At 56.5% G+C, this 17736-nt stretch overlaps 1 protein-coding gene and 1 long non-coding RNA gene across 2 annotated transcripts in view; both read right to left on the bottom strand.

Moving 5' to 3' along the window:
• Positions 1 to 17736, bottom strand: part of BOP1 (BOP1 ribosomal biogenesis factor) — a 69931-nt gene that overhangs the window by 37911 nt on the left and 14284 nt on the right. The window contains exon 3 of the mRNA XM_080381682.1: positions 14400 to 14510. Coding sequence (XP_080237808.1) covers positions 14400 to 14510 — 111 coding nt within the window. The remainder of the gene's footprint in view (positions 1 to 14399; positions 14511 to 17736) is intronic.
• On the bottom strand, positions 6256 to 14393 carry LOC308061557. Its single transcript, XR_013927273.1, has 2 exons — positions 9114 to 14393; positions 6256 to 9076 (listed from the first exon to the last, which is right to left on the bottom strand). It is a non-coding gene; the product is annotated as an uncharacterized lncRNA (long non-coding RNA).

The raw sequence follows: 17736 nt of genomic DNA, 5'->3' as shown, positions 1-17736 counted from the left end.
ATCCCAGCCCCCCTTCGGAGGGCGATCACAGTCCCCTTAGGCCAGCCCACTGCCCTGGTCCTTGCCTGCAGCCCTCACCAGCCCGCAGGCACACAAGGGGCTCTGCCCTCACCCCTGGTCGGGACCACGCTGCTACCGACAGCGGGGGTCTGCCTCGGCCGTGCCCTGCACAGCACCAGGGCTGCACGGCCAGCAGCTCTGCACATCACCGCATGCTGACTCCTGAGGGCATGGTGTGCAGCCAGGCAAACCAAGAGCACTAACCTGACAAAGATCCCCGGAGTGACCCGTGGCAGTGGGAACAGCGAGAGAAAACATGCTCCTCTGGGAAAAAGGGCACACAACAAGCACCACAGCTCTACAACAGAGTTTTTCCTGGTGCATCTGGCCACCTCTCTCTTAGCAAAGGCAAGATGATGTGCAGCCTCTCTTACCGGAGCCCTTCTTCCAGTGCTTATGGATAAAATATTTGCACTTCAGAGAGTGCAAGTGACTTGCAATGCTGCTGCTCTCTCTGTCTTCAGAAGCCAACCAGTCCAGTCCAGTCCAGGGAAGCTCGGGGTCTGTGCTGATGGCCCTGCTCGGCTGTCTAAGCTCCCACCATGGATGGGGAGGCTTTCATTTTGCAATTTCCTTTAAATGAAAAAGTAAATCGTGTGGGTCCTCAGCACAGCAGCCAGGACCTTGCAGTGCTCTTGGCCAACTCTCAGCACCAGCTCCACCAGCCTCCTGAGCCACGGCAGAGGCACCGCAGCCTCCTTGCACCGCACCAGCCTCCTGGAAGGGACCAGGACTTCTCCACCCTCACAGCAAGAGCCCAGCACAGTGCACAGACCTGGTCACACCATTCGCACCCACTTCGCTACAGCCCAGAGGGTCGTTTCCAGCTGATGGGACTGGTGTGGTTTGAACTGCACAGGTCCTCTCTGAGGGCAAAGCCCAAGCCCTGGAGAACCTCAGGAAGATAGGAAGCTCCAGGCAGGGGCTGCGATGCCACATCATGGAGCGGTGTGGGTCGCTGCCTCCCAAAGCACACTGGAAGCCCACCACCCATCCCCACCTCTGCCACACCGGGACTGCCACCCGCAAGCCTCAGCCATTAAGCAAAAAGCAAGGCAGGTTTTAATGGCTCCCAAGTCCCTTAAAGAAATAACCCTCCAAAGCCAGCTGTCGGCACATCTCCCCCCCACGCTCCTGCCATCCGAGCCCCGCTCCAGAGGGAGGTGGCACCCCCGCGGCAGCCCCTCGGAGTGGCATGATGCTCTCCTCCTGCAGGCAGATGGACGCGCGCCCCTTCGAAATCAAGTGTCTGATTGTCACCCACATCCACCACGCCTCGGTAATGCGTAATAGGAAAACCCGATGTGGTAGGAAAACCTGACGCTGGGAGAGCAAAGAGATGGGACGAACTCATGCGGGGGCACGCGAAGGAAAAGGGGGTTCAGGGTCAGTTTGCTCCCCAAGAACCGGCAGGCAGGGCAGGGGGAGCGGGGCCCCCAGCCCAGGTGAAGGGCAGCGGCCGGGAGCCTTTTGGCTGGGAGCGATTTTCAAGACTCGTGGGCCATCGGGACAGGCACTTTCCTAAACAAAGAGGGATCGCTCTGAAGCTTAGGAAACATGAGAAAGAGCCCCGCTGCCAGAGCACAGGCTGCGAGCGAGCCTTGCAGCTGGGGTGGGATGCAGAGGGAAGTGGGGACACGCTCTGGGAGCAGGGGGCCGAGGCCAAGTCCTCTGGCAGCTGTCGGTTCGGTAGCCGGCAGAAGCCATTAACGGCGTTTGGCTGCAGAGCAAAGCGACGCGTGGTTCCCGGACACACAAACAGGCGCTCGGCAGCGGCTCCGCACGCTCTACAGTTACAGCCCAGCCCCGCAGGCCAGCGCAGGCACGGCCCGATGCTTCCGCAGCACGGCTACTGCAGCGGCCGGAGCGCAGCCGGCTCAGCGTGGGGACCGCTCCAAGGTCTGGCCCTTTGCCCTCCTGGACGGGCTCTGCGCTTTTGAGCGGGGAAGAACCATCCCCAAGGGCTGCGGAGCCCTGGATTTTGCTCCAGACAGCTCCTGCCTCTGCAGAGCAGCGCTGACCGCCCACGCGTGGAGCCTGCACCCTCCCATCTAAGGAAAAGACCCTTCCCTCCCCTCTGGCCACTGTCTGGAGGGATGCTGAGCCCTGGCATGCTGTGCATGTCCCCAGGCCTGCATTACAGGAAGGGCCCTGCTGGCTGACCACCCATGTCCCTGACACCCAGCCCAAGGGCAGGCCAAAAGGTCCTTCTAAAAATTCTTCTTGCTAACCACCTCTTCTGGGGATGGAAGAGGGATGCCCGAGAGTCCCTGTGGGCTCCCAGAAACCTGGGGCTCGCTCCTGGAAGCTCAACGGGGTTCAGTTTGTTCTTGCAGCTGCTCACTTTGCCCCACTGAGCGGCCATGGCCAGAAAACGGCCCCCCTGGGGGAAGACTGCCCGTCAAGCCCACCCCGGTTAATCACCCAGGCTGTTAACCGACAACCAGGGGCCAGAACCTTAGCCCCGTTTGAGAGAAAAAACCCAAATGCTGCATATCGGGATGAAAGGAAAGCCAATCCAGCAGCAGCAATGGCAGCAGAGAGGAAAGGCAGTAGGAGCAGCGTGGGAGTTTGTCCAAAGTGCTGCCGAGCATGTCAGAACACACAAGGGCACACGTGAAGACACACGTGTGCTTCAGCTGAGGTGACCAGTCTCCTACACCCTGTTCTGCCCCATCCTGAACCACCTTCAGCACACAGGAACCAGTGTGTTTAGAGATGGACTAGACAGGGTTCAGTTTGTTTAGGGTGGACAGGATCTCTGGAGATCACCCAGTCCAAACCCCTGCTCAAGTAGGGTCACAAGGAGCAGGTCACTCAGGACCACAGCTAGATGACTTTTGAATATCCCCAAGGGTGGTGACTACCACCTTCCTGGGCAACCTCTGCCAGCGCTTGGTCACCCTCACAGTCAGCAAGTGGTTTCTGATGCTCTGATGGAATTTCACAGGTTTTAATTTATGCCCTTTGTCCCCTGCCCTGGCCACAGGGACTCCTGAGAAGAGCTGGGCTTCCTTGACTTCCCTCACTCCCATCAGGGATTTACACATGTTGGGGGCTTCCTTGTCTCCCGGCAAAGCAGTCCCAGCCCTCTCAGCCTCTCCTCATATGGAAGATGCCCCAGTCCCTTCAACATCTTGGTGGCCCTGTGCTGGACTTGCTCCAGTCACCCCACGTCTCTCTTGTACTGAGGAACTGGACACTGGCTCTCAGACATGTCTCCTGGAGGCTAAAAACCTCAGACTGAAACCCAAGGGAGAACTTCTCAGCGCTCGCTTTTGTGCTTTCCCATTAGGGCCCCCTTCTCCTGAGGAGCAGCACGGAAGCAGGATTCCCTTTCCAGCCAAGACCATGTCCATGCTGAGCTGAGCAGATGCTGCGTGGGTGCTGCAGTAGAAGCCTGCTCAGGTGCCTTTGCTCAGCATTCGCCTTTTTCACAACAGCGTGATGCTGTCACACATGATCAGCCTGTGTTCCCCTTTGTAGGACACCATCTCATGGAGTTCAACAAGGCCAAGGGCAAGGTCCTGCACCTGGGTCAGGGCAACCCCAAGCACAGACACAGGCTGGGCAGAGAATGCGTTGGGAGCAGCCCTGAGGAGAAGGACTTGGCGGTGCTGCTGGACAAAAAGCTCAACAGCACCCGGCAACGTGCGCTCGCGGCCCACAAACCCAACCGTGCCCTGGGCTGCACCACCAGCAGCGTGGCCGGCAGGGGAAGGGGGAGGTTCTGCCCCTCTGCTCTGCTCTGGGGAGACCCCACCTGCAGCGCTGTGTACAGCTCTGGGACCCCCCGCACAAAAAGGACACAGACCTGTGGGAGCGGGGCCAGAGGAGGCCACCGAGATGCTCAGGGGGCTGGAGCACCTCTCCTATGGGGACAGGCTGAGAGAGTTGGGGTGGTTCAGCCTGGAGCAGAGAAGGCTCCAGGGAGACCTTAGAGCACCTCCCAGTACCTGAAGGGACCCACAAGAAAGCTGGGGAGGGGCTTTGTACAAGGGCCTGTAGCAATGGGACGGGGGGGAACGGCTTTAAGCTGGAAGAGGGGAGATTTAGGTCAGATATCAGGAAGAAATTTGTTACTGTGAGGGCGGCGAGGCGCTGGTACAAGCTGCCCAGAGCAGCTGTGGGTGCCCCATCCCTGGGAGCTCAGGGCAAGGCTGGACGGGGCTGGGAGCAACCTGGTCTGCTGGGAGGTGTCCCTGCCCGTGGCCATGGGTGGGACTGAGGGGTCTTTAGGGTCCCTTCCAACCCAAAGCGTTCTGTGGTTCTGTGATTCTCTCTCCCCAGCAGTGGAGCTATCTCCTCACCCATTTACTGATAACCACACCCTCTGCTCCACCACGCAGGTCACGAATAAAAGTCACTATGCAGGCAATGGATGGGCGCAGATCCCTGCAGGACCAGGGAGTGCATCCTGCCACCCTCCCCACGGACCCTGGATGCTGGTGCCCCATGAAGAGTCACTGCCAGCTGTGCACCCATGTGCAAAAATTTCACCTGGGCTCTCCCATGAAGCCCCAGAAAGAGACACGAGGCAATGCCAGTGTCACTGTCACTGACACCTACCGCCCTGCCCTGCTCGGACATCGCTCCCCTGTTGAAGAAGGAAGCGAGATTGTTTTGACAGACTTGTCTATGTTGGCAGTTACGAGTCCGCTCGCTATCTTCCAGAGGTTTGCAAACGGGTTGATTGTTTTGTTCCAGAGTTTTTCCAGGAATTGAAGTTAAGCTGAGCGGTGTTTTTTTGGACAAGTTGTGCTACTGGATAGGGAGAGATGAAAAAAAAATTAGAATTCTCTCTCTGTGAGAGAACCATGAGCAAAAGGAAGGAGGGACCAGGCTCAGGTCTGCAAGCCCAGGACTTACAGCTGCCATGCTGCCCCCACGCTGGAGGTGATGGAGCAAAGACAGAGCATCCCTGCCCAGAGCCCGGCACACGCAGCCCGTGCCAGTCAGAGCCGGCACTTTCAGCCCAAAGACACAGCAAAGTGGCCGAGCTAAAGCTTCCCTGGGCTCTTCCTGGATCACCCATTACTGGGAGTACGAGAGCACCCAGTGACCATGGGTGAGAAACACCCGGCGCCAAAGGCAGCCTGAGAAGAGGCAGCGGGGAAGCATCAGCACCCTTCCAGTGGCGGGGAAAGGAGGTGCAGACTTTGCACAGGAAAGCCCTTTCCCACCTGCGCTTTTCCCAGGAAGCCGAGGGCAGACCGACACTGTCCACTGTCGGCCAAATTCACCACTCCAGCTTCCAGGGCAGTGTCTCAACCCCGAGGCAACCTTTCCTCCTCACCTGCGAGCTCTGCTCCAAGCGCTCTGCCTGCTGAGTGCAGGTCTCCTGCCTTTTTCCCAGGAGATGGTTAGGAATTTATAAACTGACCTGGCTGGCTTTGAATGAGGATTTTAATTCACCAGGCATCCGCCAAGTTCCCTTTGCCATGACTTAAAAGCAACGCTGTGTGCTTGCTGCACGCAGGTCTGCTGTAGCTGCAAATCCTGAGGATTGTCCCACAGTGAGCTGGATGACTTCCACATCCCTTCCCCTCCTCCAGCGTCACCGGTGTGTGCTTCGCAGGCGAAGCCCGAGCCTCACCGAAACCAACCAGGCCAAATTTTCAACTCAGTTGTTGCTACCAGTGCCCTTGCATGATCTTTAGGCAGCACGGAGGAAGGAGTCATCACCAGGGTAGCAAGATGGATCAGCACCTGCTTTTTGGTTTGTTTTGGGGTGGGGTTTTTTTGGCCATCACGGAATTATTTGCTATTTTGCTGGGTTTGTTTATTTTTTTTTTTTTTAATATGTTAAAATCCTTCCAAGAGCACAACCCTCTGAAGGCAAAGTCCAAATAATTGTTTCCATGCCCTGCTCGCCCCCAGGTTGCCCATCCACGCTCAACAGTACAAATCTCAGGAAAATAAGGGTGCTCATGCTGTTTTTCACTTGAGTCATGCACCTCTTCCCAACAGCCCTGACTGTCTGGACACTTTTTCTTCCTTGCCAACTCCACAAAGTATCTCCTTTCTGGCCTCAGATCTAAGCTTTCAGATACACCCAGGTGACGTGTGCTCAGAGGAATCCTAGCAGGCACAGGCCACTCCAAAGCTCCCTTGGGAGCCAGCTGTCAGCCCCAAGGCTGGTGGTGGAATATCAGTTTGCAAAGAGCCTTTTATATATATATATATATATATATATATATATATATGTGTGTGTGTGTGTGTGTGTGTATGTATGTATAAACCTCCCCCCATGTTTCTGAGTACTGTCTTAGGAATCGACAGTCACCACAGCAAACCCAGGAATCTTCCCAAATAGCTCCCTGACACCACTGACACAGCTGGGGCTGTAAAAGCCAAACAAAACACCGGGTGAGATCCATGCACAAGCCCTCTCCCTGCAGGCGCTGCCGAGGGGTGCCCATTGACACCGCAGGTGCTCCGATGAAGTGCTGGCAAAACCATGCCCAGGCAACGGGCACAACGGTAGTGATGACCTGATGGGCAGGAGATGCAGGGTCAAATGCAGGCACTGGGGCAAGAAGCATGGGACGCTGTTGCCAGGAGTGGAAAATAGATTTGCAAAACCTTCCCCACCGGAGATGAGCATGTCTCTGCTGCTATCAGCACCGTCCATTTAAACGGGCAGCAAGTATCTGCTCGGCACGTTACAGCTTGAGGAAAATGATCTTTGGGCTGGAGTGTTAGCCCTGGACTAACAAACCAACCCACCCCGGTCCCCTGAACTGGCCAAGCAGCCTCCTGCTTCCTCTGCACGTTCTCTAGTACCCGGAGCGGAGCCGAGCCTAATGAAGTGGGACATTGGAACAGCAGCCAGCGATTCAGGTCTGGAGATGCACGTGTCCCCAGGCCCCTCCGCTCCAAGAGGAGGAAGGCCGAGGCCAGCCCCCGAGCTCGGGGCAGTGGAGCAACGACCCCAGCACCGGGGCTGCCGCGCAGGTCCCTGCCCAGAGGAAAATGCCCACGCTTCTGGCGGAGGGCCGTGCTTCCGAGGCACGCAGACAGGCTGCTCCTCCAGAAAGAGACAAGTTGTTGGTTGAACTATAACCAGGATCCCTGGCTTCCCGGAGGGAAGGCTCTGCCAGCCGAGTCAGCGGAGGGATTGGAGTCACGCAGTGAGGGCGGGGGGAGCACGCTGCACTTGCCATCCTTGCAGGAACAGCCAGCCAGGAGGCTGGCGTGCCTTTCAGCGGCTCTCTGGATGCCACAGCTAGCTGGTGCAGGGCACCGCGGGTAGCCAGAGAACAGCACAAATGGCCCAGGTCATGCCAAGTTCAGGGGGATCCACGGTGCGAATCCCGCTGGCACAACGCTGCCCGGAGCGGGAGAGGCAGGGCACGCTGCCAGACCTGGCGAGGTGGTGCAAAACTCCTCTATAGCCTATCTGGGGCCAGCGGAATACTTAGCCTTGTCCGTCTTGGATTTGCAGGCAGGCTGATGCCTGCCTCTGCTGCCGGCTCAGGGGAGCTGTGGGTACCTGGCAGGGAGCCCACACTGCCAACGGAGCAGCTGGCACCCCTGTGCCAAGGGGAGGTGATGTTGCGGCCGGGCCCTGGCAGGGAAAATGGGATGCAGGCAGCACCGCCAGAAGGCAACTTCAATCCTACTGAGCAGGCACTGCCGGCAGCGGTGAGCACACGCTGCGGTGGCAGCCTCGGTGTAATGCTCTGCCGCGCTGCGCCGCGAACACCACGAGCACAGCCCTTCAACTCCCGGCAGGATCCTGGGCCTGGGCGAAGCGCAGGGCAGAGGCAGATGAGCCCCCCTGCAGCTCCCAGGTCGCCCCGGTCGCAGGAGCCCGCTCGGAGAGACGTCAGCTTACTTTGGAAAGGATGGGCCGTAAGCTGAGCTACAGCAGAGCGCGCAGACCCAGCACGCAGAGGGGGAAAGCAAATGGAAAAAAAAAAAAAAAAAGAAAAAGAAAGAAAGAAAAGTTTCCACTCATCAGCCAAAAGTTGTTGTGGGTTTCTCGCTCTCTTTGGGTCAGGGACCTGATCGTTTAAGTGTATTCGGTGATGTCATTCCTTCCAGAAGGAAAAAGCCTTTCCTGCCCCAACTGAGCTGCTTTACAAACGCTTTAAATATCAAGTCTGGGGCAGCCAAAAGACAGAGTAATTTAGCTCTTTTTATTTTTTTTTTTTTTTTTTTAACAGTTGTATCAGCACCTATTAATTGGCAGCTTTCCCCTCTGCCCTGCACCAGCCTCACCTGGACCTAAAGGTCTTCCTAATCCCGACCTGGAGAGAAACCCCCACTGGGCCAGCCCGCTGGAGAGGGTCCCACGCCAAGGGGCTGCATGGAGCCAGCCCACTTTCCATCCCCACACGCCAGCCCGGCGAGGCCAGGACACAGCCAGGGGATGCGCGGTGAGGGCTGAGCCATCACCAGCAGCACCGTGGGGAATGGTCTTGCCTCCGTGCCGGTGGCTCCAGCCCCAGTTCCCCCACCCTCCATCACAGGCAGCATACGGAAACTTTCTGTTCTGGCTGCAAACGCTAGAAACCCGAGCGAGTGCCCGAGCCGCTCACAGCTGCTGACGTTGGCGCTCCTGGGTGAGCCCAGGCCGTGCCGCAAGGGCCCCGCGGACAGACACTGAGCACCAAAACGCAGGCGGCGCAGGGTCCATCCCGAAACCTCCCACTTCTTCACCAAGAAACAGGGAAAGACCTTAGGCAGGGGCATGAAGTGATGCTCAGGCCTCTCCGCCTCTGTCCAGCTGGCACTTCAAGCAGAAAGCACCGCAGTCAAGGTCTCTACACCAGTCCGCGTGATGCCTTTTACTGGGAAATCCACAGGAACTCCAAATGCCCCGGTCAGCAGGGAAGACCACCTTCAGTGGTGGCACCTAACCAAAGACCAGTTGGGTCTGGCTGGAGATAAGATTGCTGCCAACAGCACTGCAGAGACCTCCCTCCCCTCCTCCGAGCTGGAGGCAAAATGGCTCCTGGATCCCCCCCATCCTTTGCCTTTTCTGCTTCCATCCCCTCACCCAAGCCTGCTCAGGAGGCTCCGGCCGCCCAGCAGCCCCAAGGCACAGCCAGGGAGCTTTGCCAGTGTGCACGGTTTAAGGACCACACTTTGATCCACAAGATCCTGAGAGCATCAATTTTATTTTACAATGCCGTAGCTCCAGACGTTCTCGCTATTCACATTAGTATCTGCAAACCTCGACGTTTGCAAAGCCTTTGGCACCACCAGCATCTCACGGCCACGAAATCTGCAGGCCAGTGGTGTGTAAGATAATCCGCCTGCATGGTGTGCGCGTCCCTCTCCTGCCATTTCAGTTTTAAACCTGATGCCTTTTCATCTTGTCAAATATCCCCCCGTGCTACCTTCTACATCCTGTTACTGTGTCCTCTCAGACTCTGCTTCGCCTCCAAACTACACAAATCTTGTCTTTTTACATCTCTTCATCTGTAGATCCCCCCCAGGCCACCTATTATCCCTGCTATCCATCTCTGGTGCACCTTTTTCTCTCCCTACCTCTTTTCAAAATGGAATAATGGAAATGGGGCATGGCACTGCAGCTGGAGGACCTCACTGATGGGCTGTAACAAACCTTTCAGTGCTTCCCTTCTTGCCTCCCACTTCCAACTTCTTCCCAGTGCTGAGCACAGCGGCAGACACTTTCACTGAGTACTTTCTAAGAACTTTGTTTCTGTGAGCGAGTGACTCCTTGGCAGCCAGGAAGGCACGAAGGAGCCCATGCTACCCCTACAGCCACATCCTTTAGCACAGGGAAACGTGGGTTAGGGTGAGCTCTTCACCTGGATTTGAAGCTCTCTCTAAAGCTCCCCACCCTGCTCCCTTCTCAGTGTATAAAGCAACCGCAGCGCATCGGTATTCCCCAAGACGGGAACAGGCACATTTTGGAAAGGCCACAGCAACACTAAGGAGGTTATTTTCCCCTCAACAGAAAAGGGCAGGAAAAGAAACAAGTATTGAATTCAGCAGTAGACACATTCACCCACTGAGCGGCTGGCACAATTCGGGAACCTGCTCTCACATGTTTCCCCAGGGCAAGCTGGAGTGGGGCTCTCTGTCTCGGGGTGCAGTGCTGGTGGGCACACACTGGGAGCACCAGGCTGGGGCCGGAGCTCATCCAGGCTCTGCCCTTGGGTACTCACAAGCTTCTGTGGAGCTGGGAGGGCAGACAGCGGAGTGAAGGAGCTGCAACCTTCCTGCCACATCACTGAGAGAGGCCAAGCCCAGCGGGCCGGTGGCAAAGCACCCGCCGGGTCCCTCCTCTCCTGGCTCCAACACGCTCAGCTCCATCCCGGCATGCCCTTCCTGCTCCGAGCCCACATCCCAGGCTCCTCACAGCCCTTTTTTTCACACCTTTGTGGCCATCAGATGGGGCTGAGCACACGCGGCTGCCCAGCCAGACACGCTCGTGGGGGAGATTTGCTAAGTGGTTAACGCAGCCGGCGAGTGGGAAGCCTGGAGCATCTGCTGGAGCCAGGCAGGTCGGGAAGCGCACGCACAGCCGCGCACACACACACAGAGCGATGAGTTGAAGGAGCTGTCTGCCAGCAGCACATTCTGCAGGATTTTTTTTTTATTATTTAATTTTTTTTTTCTCTCTTGGCTAATCAGCTACTGAAAGAAGAGCTCCCTCAGCCTGGCCAGCCGCTGAGCCCCCCCGCCCGGGTCAGCTGCGCTGCGGAGGAGGGAAGTGGGCTTGGAACAGCCGCCGGCTCACCGAGGAGCACTCAACGCGCCTTCATTCATTATCCACTGACATATGGAATAGTCATTGCGGGAGGAAACAGAACCAAACAAAAGCCCCAAACTGCTTCCTCCCAGCGAGGCCCTGACAGCCTCTGCAGCTCACGGCCATTCATCTCGGAGCGGCCGAGAGGAAGGGACGCTCGGGCTGCATGTGAGCACCGAAGGGATCACCGGGGGGGCCTGGCACGGCGACCGGCTCCCCGGCACCACCAGCACGGCAGCCAGCTCACATGCACCGGGGCTCTCATGCCACCCAGCGTAGGGACCCTGCCTGCCGGGCACCAGGAAAGGGCCCTGCGTGCGACACGGGCTCCCCTACCCGCCCCGACCAGGAAACCAATTTATTTTGTTGTGTCTCTTCTCAGAGTACACGGCAGAGACCGGCCTGGGCGCCCAGCCAGGCTGAGCACCGGCAGCTGCCAAGTGAGCAGGAGCACAGCTAGAAGAAATTTAGTCTGTGCTAAACACAGGGGCATAGCAGGTCTGAGCTATTATTCTTTATTAAAGAGCTCTGAAGCCCACGCACAGGCAGAAGGGAGAGTGCGCAAGCTCGGAGCCAGCGGCTGGCGGGTGAGTGACAGCCGGCACAGCAGCAGTGTGCCCCGGAGCACCAGCCATGCCAGCGGTGGCATTGGATGTTTTCCCAGACTGCTGCTGGTTCAGGGAGCAATCCCATGGGCACTGCTGGGAGTGGAGCAACAGGGCAGGCTGCACAGTCAGCTACGGGTGCAGGTGCCCCATTAGAGGTTTGCAGATGAAGCCAGGCAAAGGGACGCTGGAGAGCATCCCAAGCTGCACCCAGGGTGCTCACAGCTGGGGTCTGCACTGAGCAGCACCCACCAGCAAGAACAGTGGGGAGAGCAGCAGGGGAAGGAGCTAAAGGGGACAGGGGCCACCCTCCCACAGCAGCACCTGGCTGCTGGAGCTCACGGCTGCTGAACGCCACCGTACGAACAAGCACGGGGCGGTTACTGCCCATCAGGAACATTTAGGGTGGCTACTGTTGAAAAGAACCACCAGGTCAGAGATAATTATCATGGAGATAGATATAGCCAGGGAGCACAAGGCTTAATTTTTTACCCAGAGGCTGCCAGACTTCTTGTGTGTTCCCCCAACCGCAACCAGAGCCCACGGACGATCTGCTCCTGCAGCCCTATGCCGTGCCCTGGCAGGGCACCCCGGCGCAGGGACAAAGGCTGAGACCCCCCGTCTGGCAGGAAAGGGGGTGCTGTAGCCATGCCAGCACCAGCTTTCACAGCTCTGCTCTCGAGATGCCAGTTCAGGCTGCACCACGCAGCTAACCCCTGGGCTGGGACATCCAGAGGAACCATGGTGCCTTTCACATGAAGGGTGGATCAGGACGCTCCGCCATCAAGGACTGCAGATCCAGGAGGTGTTTCCACCCCAGCTGCATGGTCCCATGCAAACCACTGCCGTTTGCTGGCTCACTTCGAGGCGGTGAAGCAACCATAGCCACACGAGGCTGGCAGCAAGGCCAGCAGAGGCGGTAGGACACAGGCGGCACGCTGTGCACCCTCCAAAGCCCAGTTCTGCACTTAGCCACCCCCCGACACACAGCTGGCTCACTGACCAGCCACCTCAGGCCAAGGGATGAGTGAGGGATGAAGATGTCCATGTCTTCAGTGCCCTCCTGAAAAGCAACGCACCAAAGCATTGCGTTTCACGAAGACTTCAATTAGGATAAAGCTATGCATTAATTGGGATGAGGCTGTGCTGCAAGCTAGGTCTCAACGAAAAGAGACAATGAAAAATAAAAAAATACAGATCCTATTCGCAGCAAGGAAGTGTTTTGCTGGCCCTCCTCGTGTCTGAGCTGCCCCTGCCGGAACGGGGGGGATGATGCCCTCCCCCCCCAGTGCTCCTGGGCCACCGAGACACAAAGCAACAGACAAGTGCTGGGCAATGCTCCTCGCGGAGGCGAGCACAAAGCACCCAGTGTGCGCATCCCAGCCGCAGGAAGCAGAAGCATCAGGGTTCTTATGGAAGAGAGATAAATACAATTACAGAGGGAGGGCAGGGGGCTGGGAATGGGGAACAAGGAACAAAGCCACTGGAAGCTACTCTGATGTCAATAGGTTCTGAATCAGCGCTCCCCCCACCGGGGCCCTGAAGCAGGACCAGCTGGGGAGAGAGAGACCTTGAATTCCTGCATGAAAGGGTTTTTTTCCTGGGTTATGCTGGAGACATTACACAAGTGTATGTTTTCTATAGTCATATATTTCCCCTCTCTCTAAATCTCTATTCCAGACCTGGGGGCAGGGACTGCCGGCAGCTTCAGTGCTAGCCCAGGTGGGCCTCTAACATCTAACCTTTCGGGCCCTCGCTGGACCAGAAAGGCCAGCAGGTACCCAGTCCTCCCCCTCCCCTCCACTGGGACTGAAACAGGAACAGATGCATCCCTCAAAGCACCAGTAAAGGCAAGCCTGGACCCTTTGAAGTGTCAGTGATGCCAAAGAGCTCTCCTGAAACCTGGTGGGCAGCCAAGAGTCCCGCCCCACTCACAAACTCCTGTCCCCAAGCCCCCCGTGCTACGCTGCTGTTACTCCCGACAGTCCCCCCGCACCCACGGCCGTTGCACGCCGGCCAGGCGCCCCATGTGAGCGAGCTGTTGGAGCTCCTCACTCAGAGCGCTTGCAGCGCGCAGCAGGACCGGCTGGCTCTTCACCTGCCTGGTCACACAGGATTTTCTGTGTTCTGTTACTTCTCAGCGGCTGAGGAGGAGACAGCCTGAAACATTCCACCTAACCGGCGCCCAGGAGGCTTCTGCAAGCACTTGTCCAAGTCATGTATGAGGCTACCCAGTACCCTTTCAGGTGAACCTAATTCCCAGCAATAAGGGCCAGGTCCAAACGCCCCCACAGCCTTTGGCAATCCCTCCATCTCACCCCAGGGCTCTGCTGAAACAGCTGATTGACGCCAATCGCATTAATTGATTTAGCAGACGATTAAGAAAGGCAATGAAGTTTGTCTGGAACAACCAGACCCTAGGGGCATTTCACTGCCGAGATCCTGCTATCTTCTACACAAGCAGTTTCCACTCTTTTCCGATGTGCGAAACCCAGAGAGGTTCCCCCCGAGAGCAGGGCAGACCCCAGAATGACAAGCATAACCCCACAAGCCACCAGTAAGGCTCAGTCACCTTTTAAACAGCTGAAGAAACCCTCCCTGGTCACCTGGGCTGCAAGCCCCAGCTCTGGCCGGGCAAAGACAGTGCTTGTTGTGCGACTTTTAGCAAGGGTGGCAGGGAGGCTCTTCTCATATGGGAAGCGCTGCCCTTTCCGCGGTGGATGTGACATTGCTTGCAGCTGCTCCAAACGCACCAAGTGACACACTTGAGCAACACACGCTCACCAAGAGTCTTCTGAGCAGCCCTACCTTGGTGGCTCTGGCCTGCTCTACATTAGCAGCAAAGAGCAGTTTGGGCAACTCCCGTTTAGAGGCAGCGTTACTTGACTATATCCCCTCCCTGAAGCCCCCACGCAGAAGCCAGCACGGAGAGGGGAAATCCATCACCTGTCTCCCATATCCACATATTTAAAAAAAAAAAAAAAAGTTGCAATGTGTCCTACCTCTTCATCTGAGCTGTCTTCTTCATATTCATCCTGAGGAAGCAGATCCTTGTTTTCCTTCAATGATGAATCATCCTCCAAGATTTTGCTCTTCCTGGGAGCCCCTTTGGCCTGAAAGACAGAAAAAAATAGCTTAGTAAGATCCCATCACGTGAATCCATGTATTTTTGTGTTCACAACATCAGAGACCTTAGCTGGGCAATGAAATCTGAAGCTGCCACCTACATCTAGTTTGCTTCCAGGTCTGAGATCACCACAAAGCACTTCATGCCCCAACCTGGACAGCACTGTGCAGTACAACCTCTCACTCGGAGGTCCTCTGGGACACCACATTACAAAGGGAAGGAAGGAAGGAAGGAAGGAAGGAAGGAAGGAAGGAAGGAAGGAAGGAAGGAAGGAAGGAAGGAAGGAAGGAAGGAAGGAAGGAAGGAAGGAAGGAAGGAAGGAAGGAAGGAAGGAAAGGGCTCATTAAGCAGCGTATGCTTACATCCACCTGGGACTGAAAAAAGAGAAAGTCAATCACCTCTCTACTGAGGACAGGCTGCCCAAGAAGCTCTCTGGCAGCCGCTTAGCTCGCACAGGAATTGCATTCTCACTCATTGCACCCAAAATTATCCTCCCTCTGGAGCTTCCATATCCCAGTCACCTTCCAGAGATATGTCAAGGTTCTCTGTCTCTCTTTTCCCCTGGAGCTCCACGCCACTGAGGCCACACAAAGACACAGCCAGGGCAGAAGGTGCAACGACCCAACCTGCAAGGACAGGCAGAATGAGGGAAGGATTTCCCAGCAACACGGTTTCCTCTGAGCATCAGTCAGATCATAAACAGCCATGGATGAGGTGCCAGCGCGGCTCCAGGCTCAGAGGTAAGGCGTGCATCAGAAACCACACAAACTCAGATCATGGAAGCAGAAAAAATTATGCCAGAAAGGTCCTCTGGAGGTCCCTAATCCAACCTCCTGCTCAAAGCAGAGCTCACTTCGAAGTTAGGTCAAGATGCTTGGCATCCTGTCTGGTCAAGCTTTGAGTATATTCAAGGACAGAGATCTCACCACCTCACTGGGTCCTGTTCCAGGGCCACACTGCTCCCGTGGGCAAAAGCACTCCTCAAGTTCAACCCTGCTGCACCTCGTCCCCGCTGCCTCTCCCTCCACCCCAGGCATCACGAGGGCCTGGCTCCATCTCCTCCGCACTCCCTCATGAAGCTGCAGACAGCAATGGGATCTCCCTTTGTCCCTTCTCCTGCCTGAAGAAGCTTGCAGACCCTCTTGTGTCCCACACTCCAGCCCTGACCATCTCAGTGCCCTCCACTGGACTCATTCCCGCCTGTGTTCCCCACTGTGTTCTACTGGGGAGCCCCAGACTGCACCCCAAGCCCAGATAGTCTCAAGTGCCTAAGAAAGGTGAAGGACCCCATCCCTGACTGCCAGCTGTGCTCCTGCCAGTACAGCCCAAGATGTGGTCGGTCAGTGCTGCTCGGGACACCTGGTGACTTCCAGGCTGTCCCCAGGATGCCCAGGTCCTTTCCTCCAGAGCTGCTCCTTGGCATTCAGCCCCACTTGCACAGGATTATTCTGTCCCAGTTGCAGGACTTCACATTTATCACCCTTGAACTTCACAAGATGCCTGCCAGCCATCCTCTCCTGCCCATAAAGGTCTCTCTGAAAGGCAGATCTCCCCCAGACCCCAGAGCCTGGGATCTCTCAAGTAAGGACAGACCCATGAGCTCCATGCTCTCTAGCTGTCAGGACAAGTGCAGGGGAGTGGTGGTGCGTCCCACGACGCTAGTGTAAAGGCAGGCTTGTCCCAGTGGTGAACTTCAGCAAAGGTCCTGCCTATCCAATGGGCTCCACCACGTCAGCACTCAGGACTCCAGAGCTGCTGGACAAAGTGTTTGAGATTGGGTAAACCACACAACGGTCTCACCTGCATAATCTGGTGAATTTTGAAGTAATGTGCATGTTTGGAGCCACTCTGAACCTCTTTGGAAGAGACCTGGGTAGAGAACAGGGCAGGAACAGGCTGCAGACACAGCCCCCAAGGTGGCAACGTCACCACATTAAGAGACTTGCACCATCACACGTACTACATGCCGTGCCTCATGTGTCCAGCTGAGGTTACCTGTCAGGAGTGATGGCACCAGCCTTATTAAGAGGGAGCTGAACGCAGCCTCTGTTACTTGGGTTATCCCAATTTTTTTCCACGCCAGCACCCACAGCGGGCAGGACACCTCCTGCACCGAAGTAGAGCTTGTCCTGCTGCGGGGCCCATGGGCCACACGTTCTCCTCCCATCGCAGATGCAACCCACGGGGCATGCCTCGGGCAGGAGCTAACTCCCTGCGCAGACACGGGTAATCAGACAGCACCGAACATCAGACTTCGCCCACTCGCTGACCTGCTGTGTGGGTGCCGAATAGGCTACAGATCCTTCCCTGGAAAAGAGATTCTCTCTCCCCCCGCGCACCACTCGGAGTGGGGGTAGGGGGAGAATGGGGACCCTGGCTAGATCAGGTTTACGGGAGGATTCAGTGAAATAATCGGAAAAACAGCCCCAGAAAACGTCCCTCGCGGGAGCAGTAAAATCCACACAGTGTGTGATCACCTTCTGCTGTACGTACACACCAGCGCAGCTCCCCCGAGCCGTAGGGAGAGGGGTGGGAGAGAGCCTGGAAAATACTGGGCCGGCAAGAGGATGAGATTACTGCAAAAACAAAAGGCTTTATTAAAAAATTTTTAAAAAGGGCGATTGGAGATAAGTTTTTTCCCAGGCTTTTGGCGCTAAAATGGCTTTGGACTTGAGTTTCCATCTTTCCCTCATTTCCCCCCTCTCTCCACTGCCACGATGAGACTGCAGAAAGATCCTGTGCCGCAAATCTGGGTGGTTGGTGCTACCAGCTGCCAGTGCCCTCAAGAGCGAAGGCCGTGCCAGCAGGTGGCACACAGTCACTCCACCACTCCTGCTCTCACCCCGGCGATGCTCAGTCTCTCATCCATGCCCTTAGGAAGGAAAACAGAGGCCCACGGGCTCCCGGGTCCCGAGTTTACTCTGAGAGCTGGTACAAGCCAGGATCCTATCCAGGATTCCTGCAGGAGATTCACCCTGGCTGGCACGTCTGCAGACCAGCATTCAGGGATCAGGCATGTCTACTGCCAGGTTCAAACCCTGCAAGAAAGCTTCGCCAGGAAAATAAGACAGACTTCAGCTAGGACGCCAATCACACCCCCAGCACCCTATAATACTTGACTAAAGCCCACGTGGGAAAGAGTGAACTCACACTGAACACTGAAACCACTTTACCAGCAAAACCAAAACAATCTGTCTGAACCAGGCAGGGCT

The sequence above is a fragment of the Falco punctatus genome (assembly GCF_963210335.1).
Source record: "Falco punctatus genome assembly, chromosome: 3".
NCBI lineage: Eukaryota > Metazoa > Chordata > Aves > Falconiformes > Falconidae > Falco > Falco punctatus.
The sequence above is the reverse complement of the archived record's forward strand: the minus strand, read 5'-3'. Positions and strand labels throughout refer to the sequence as shown.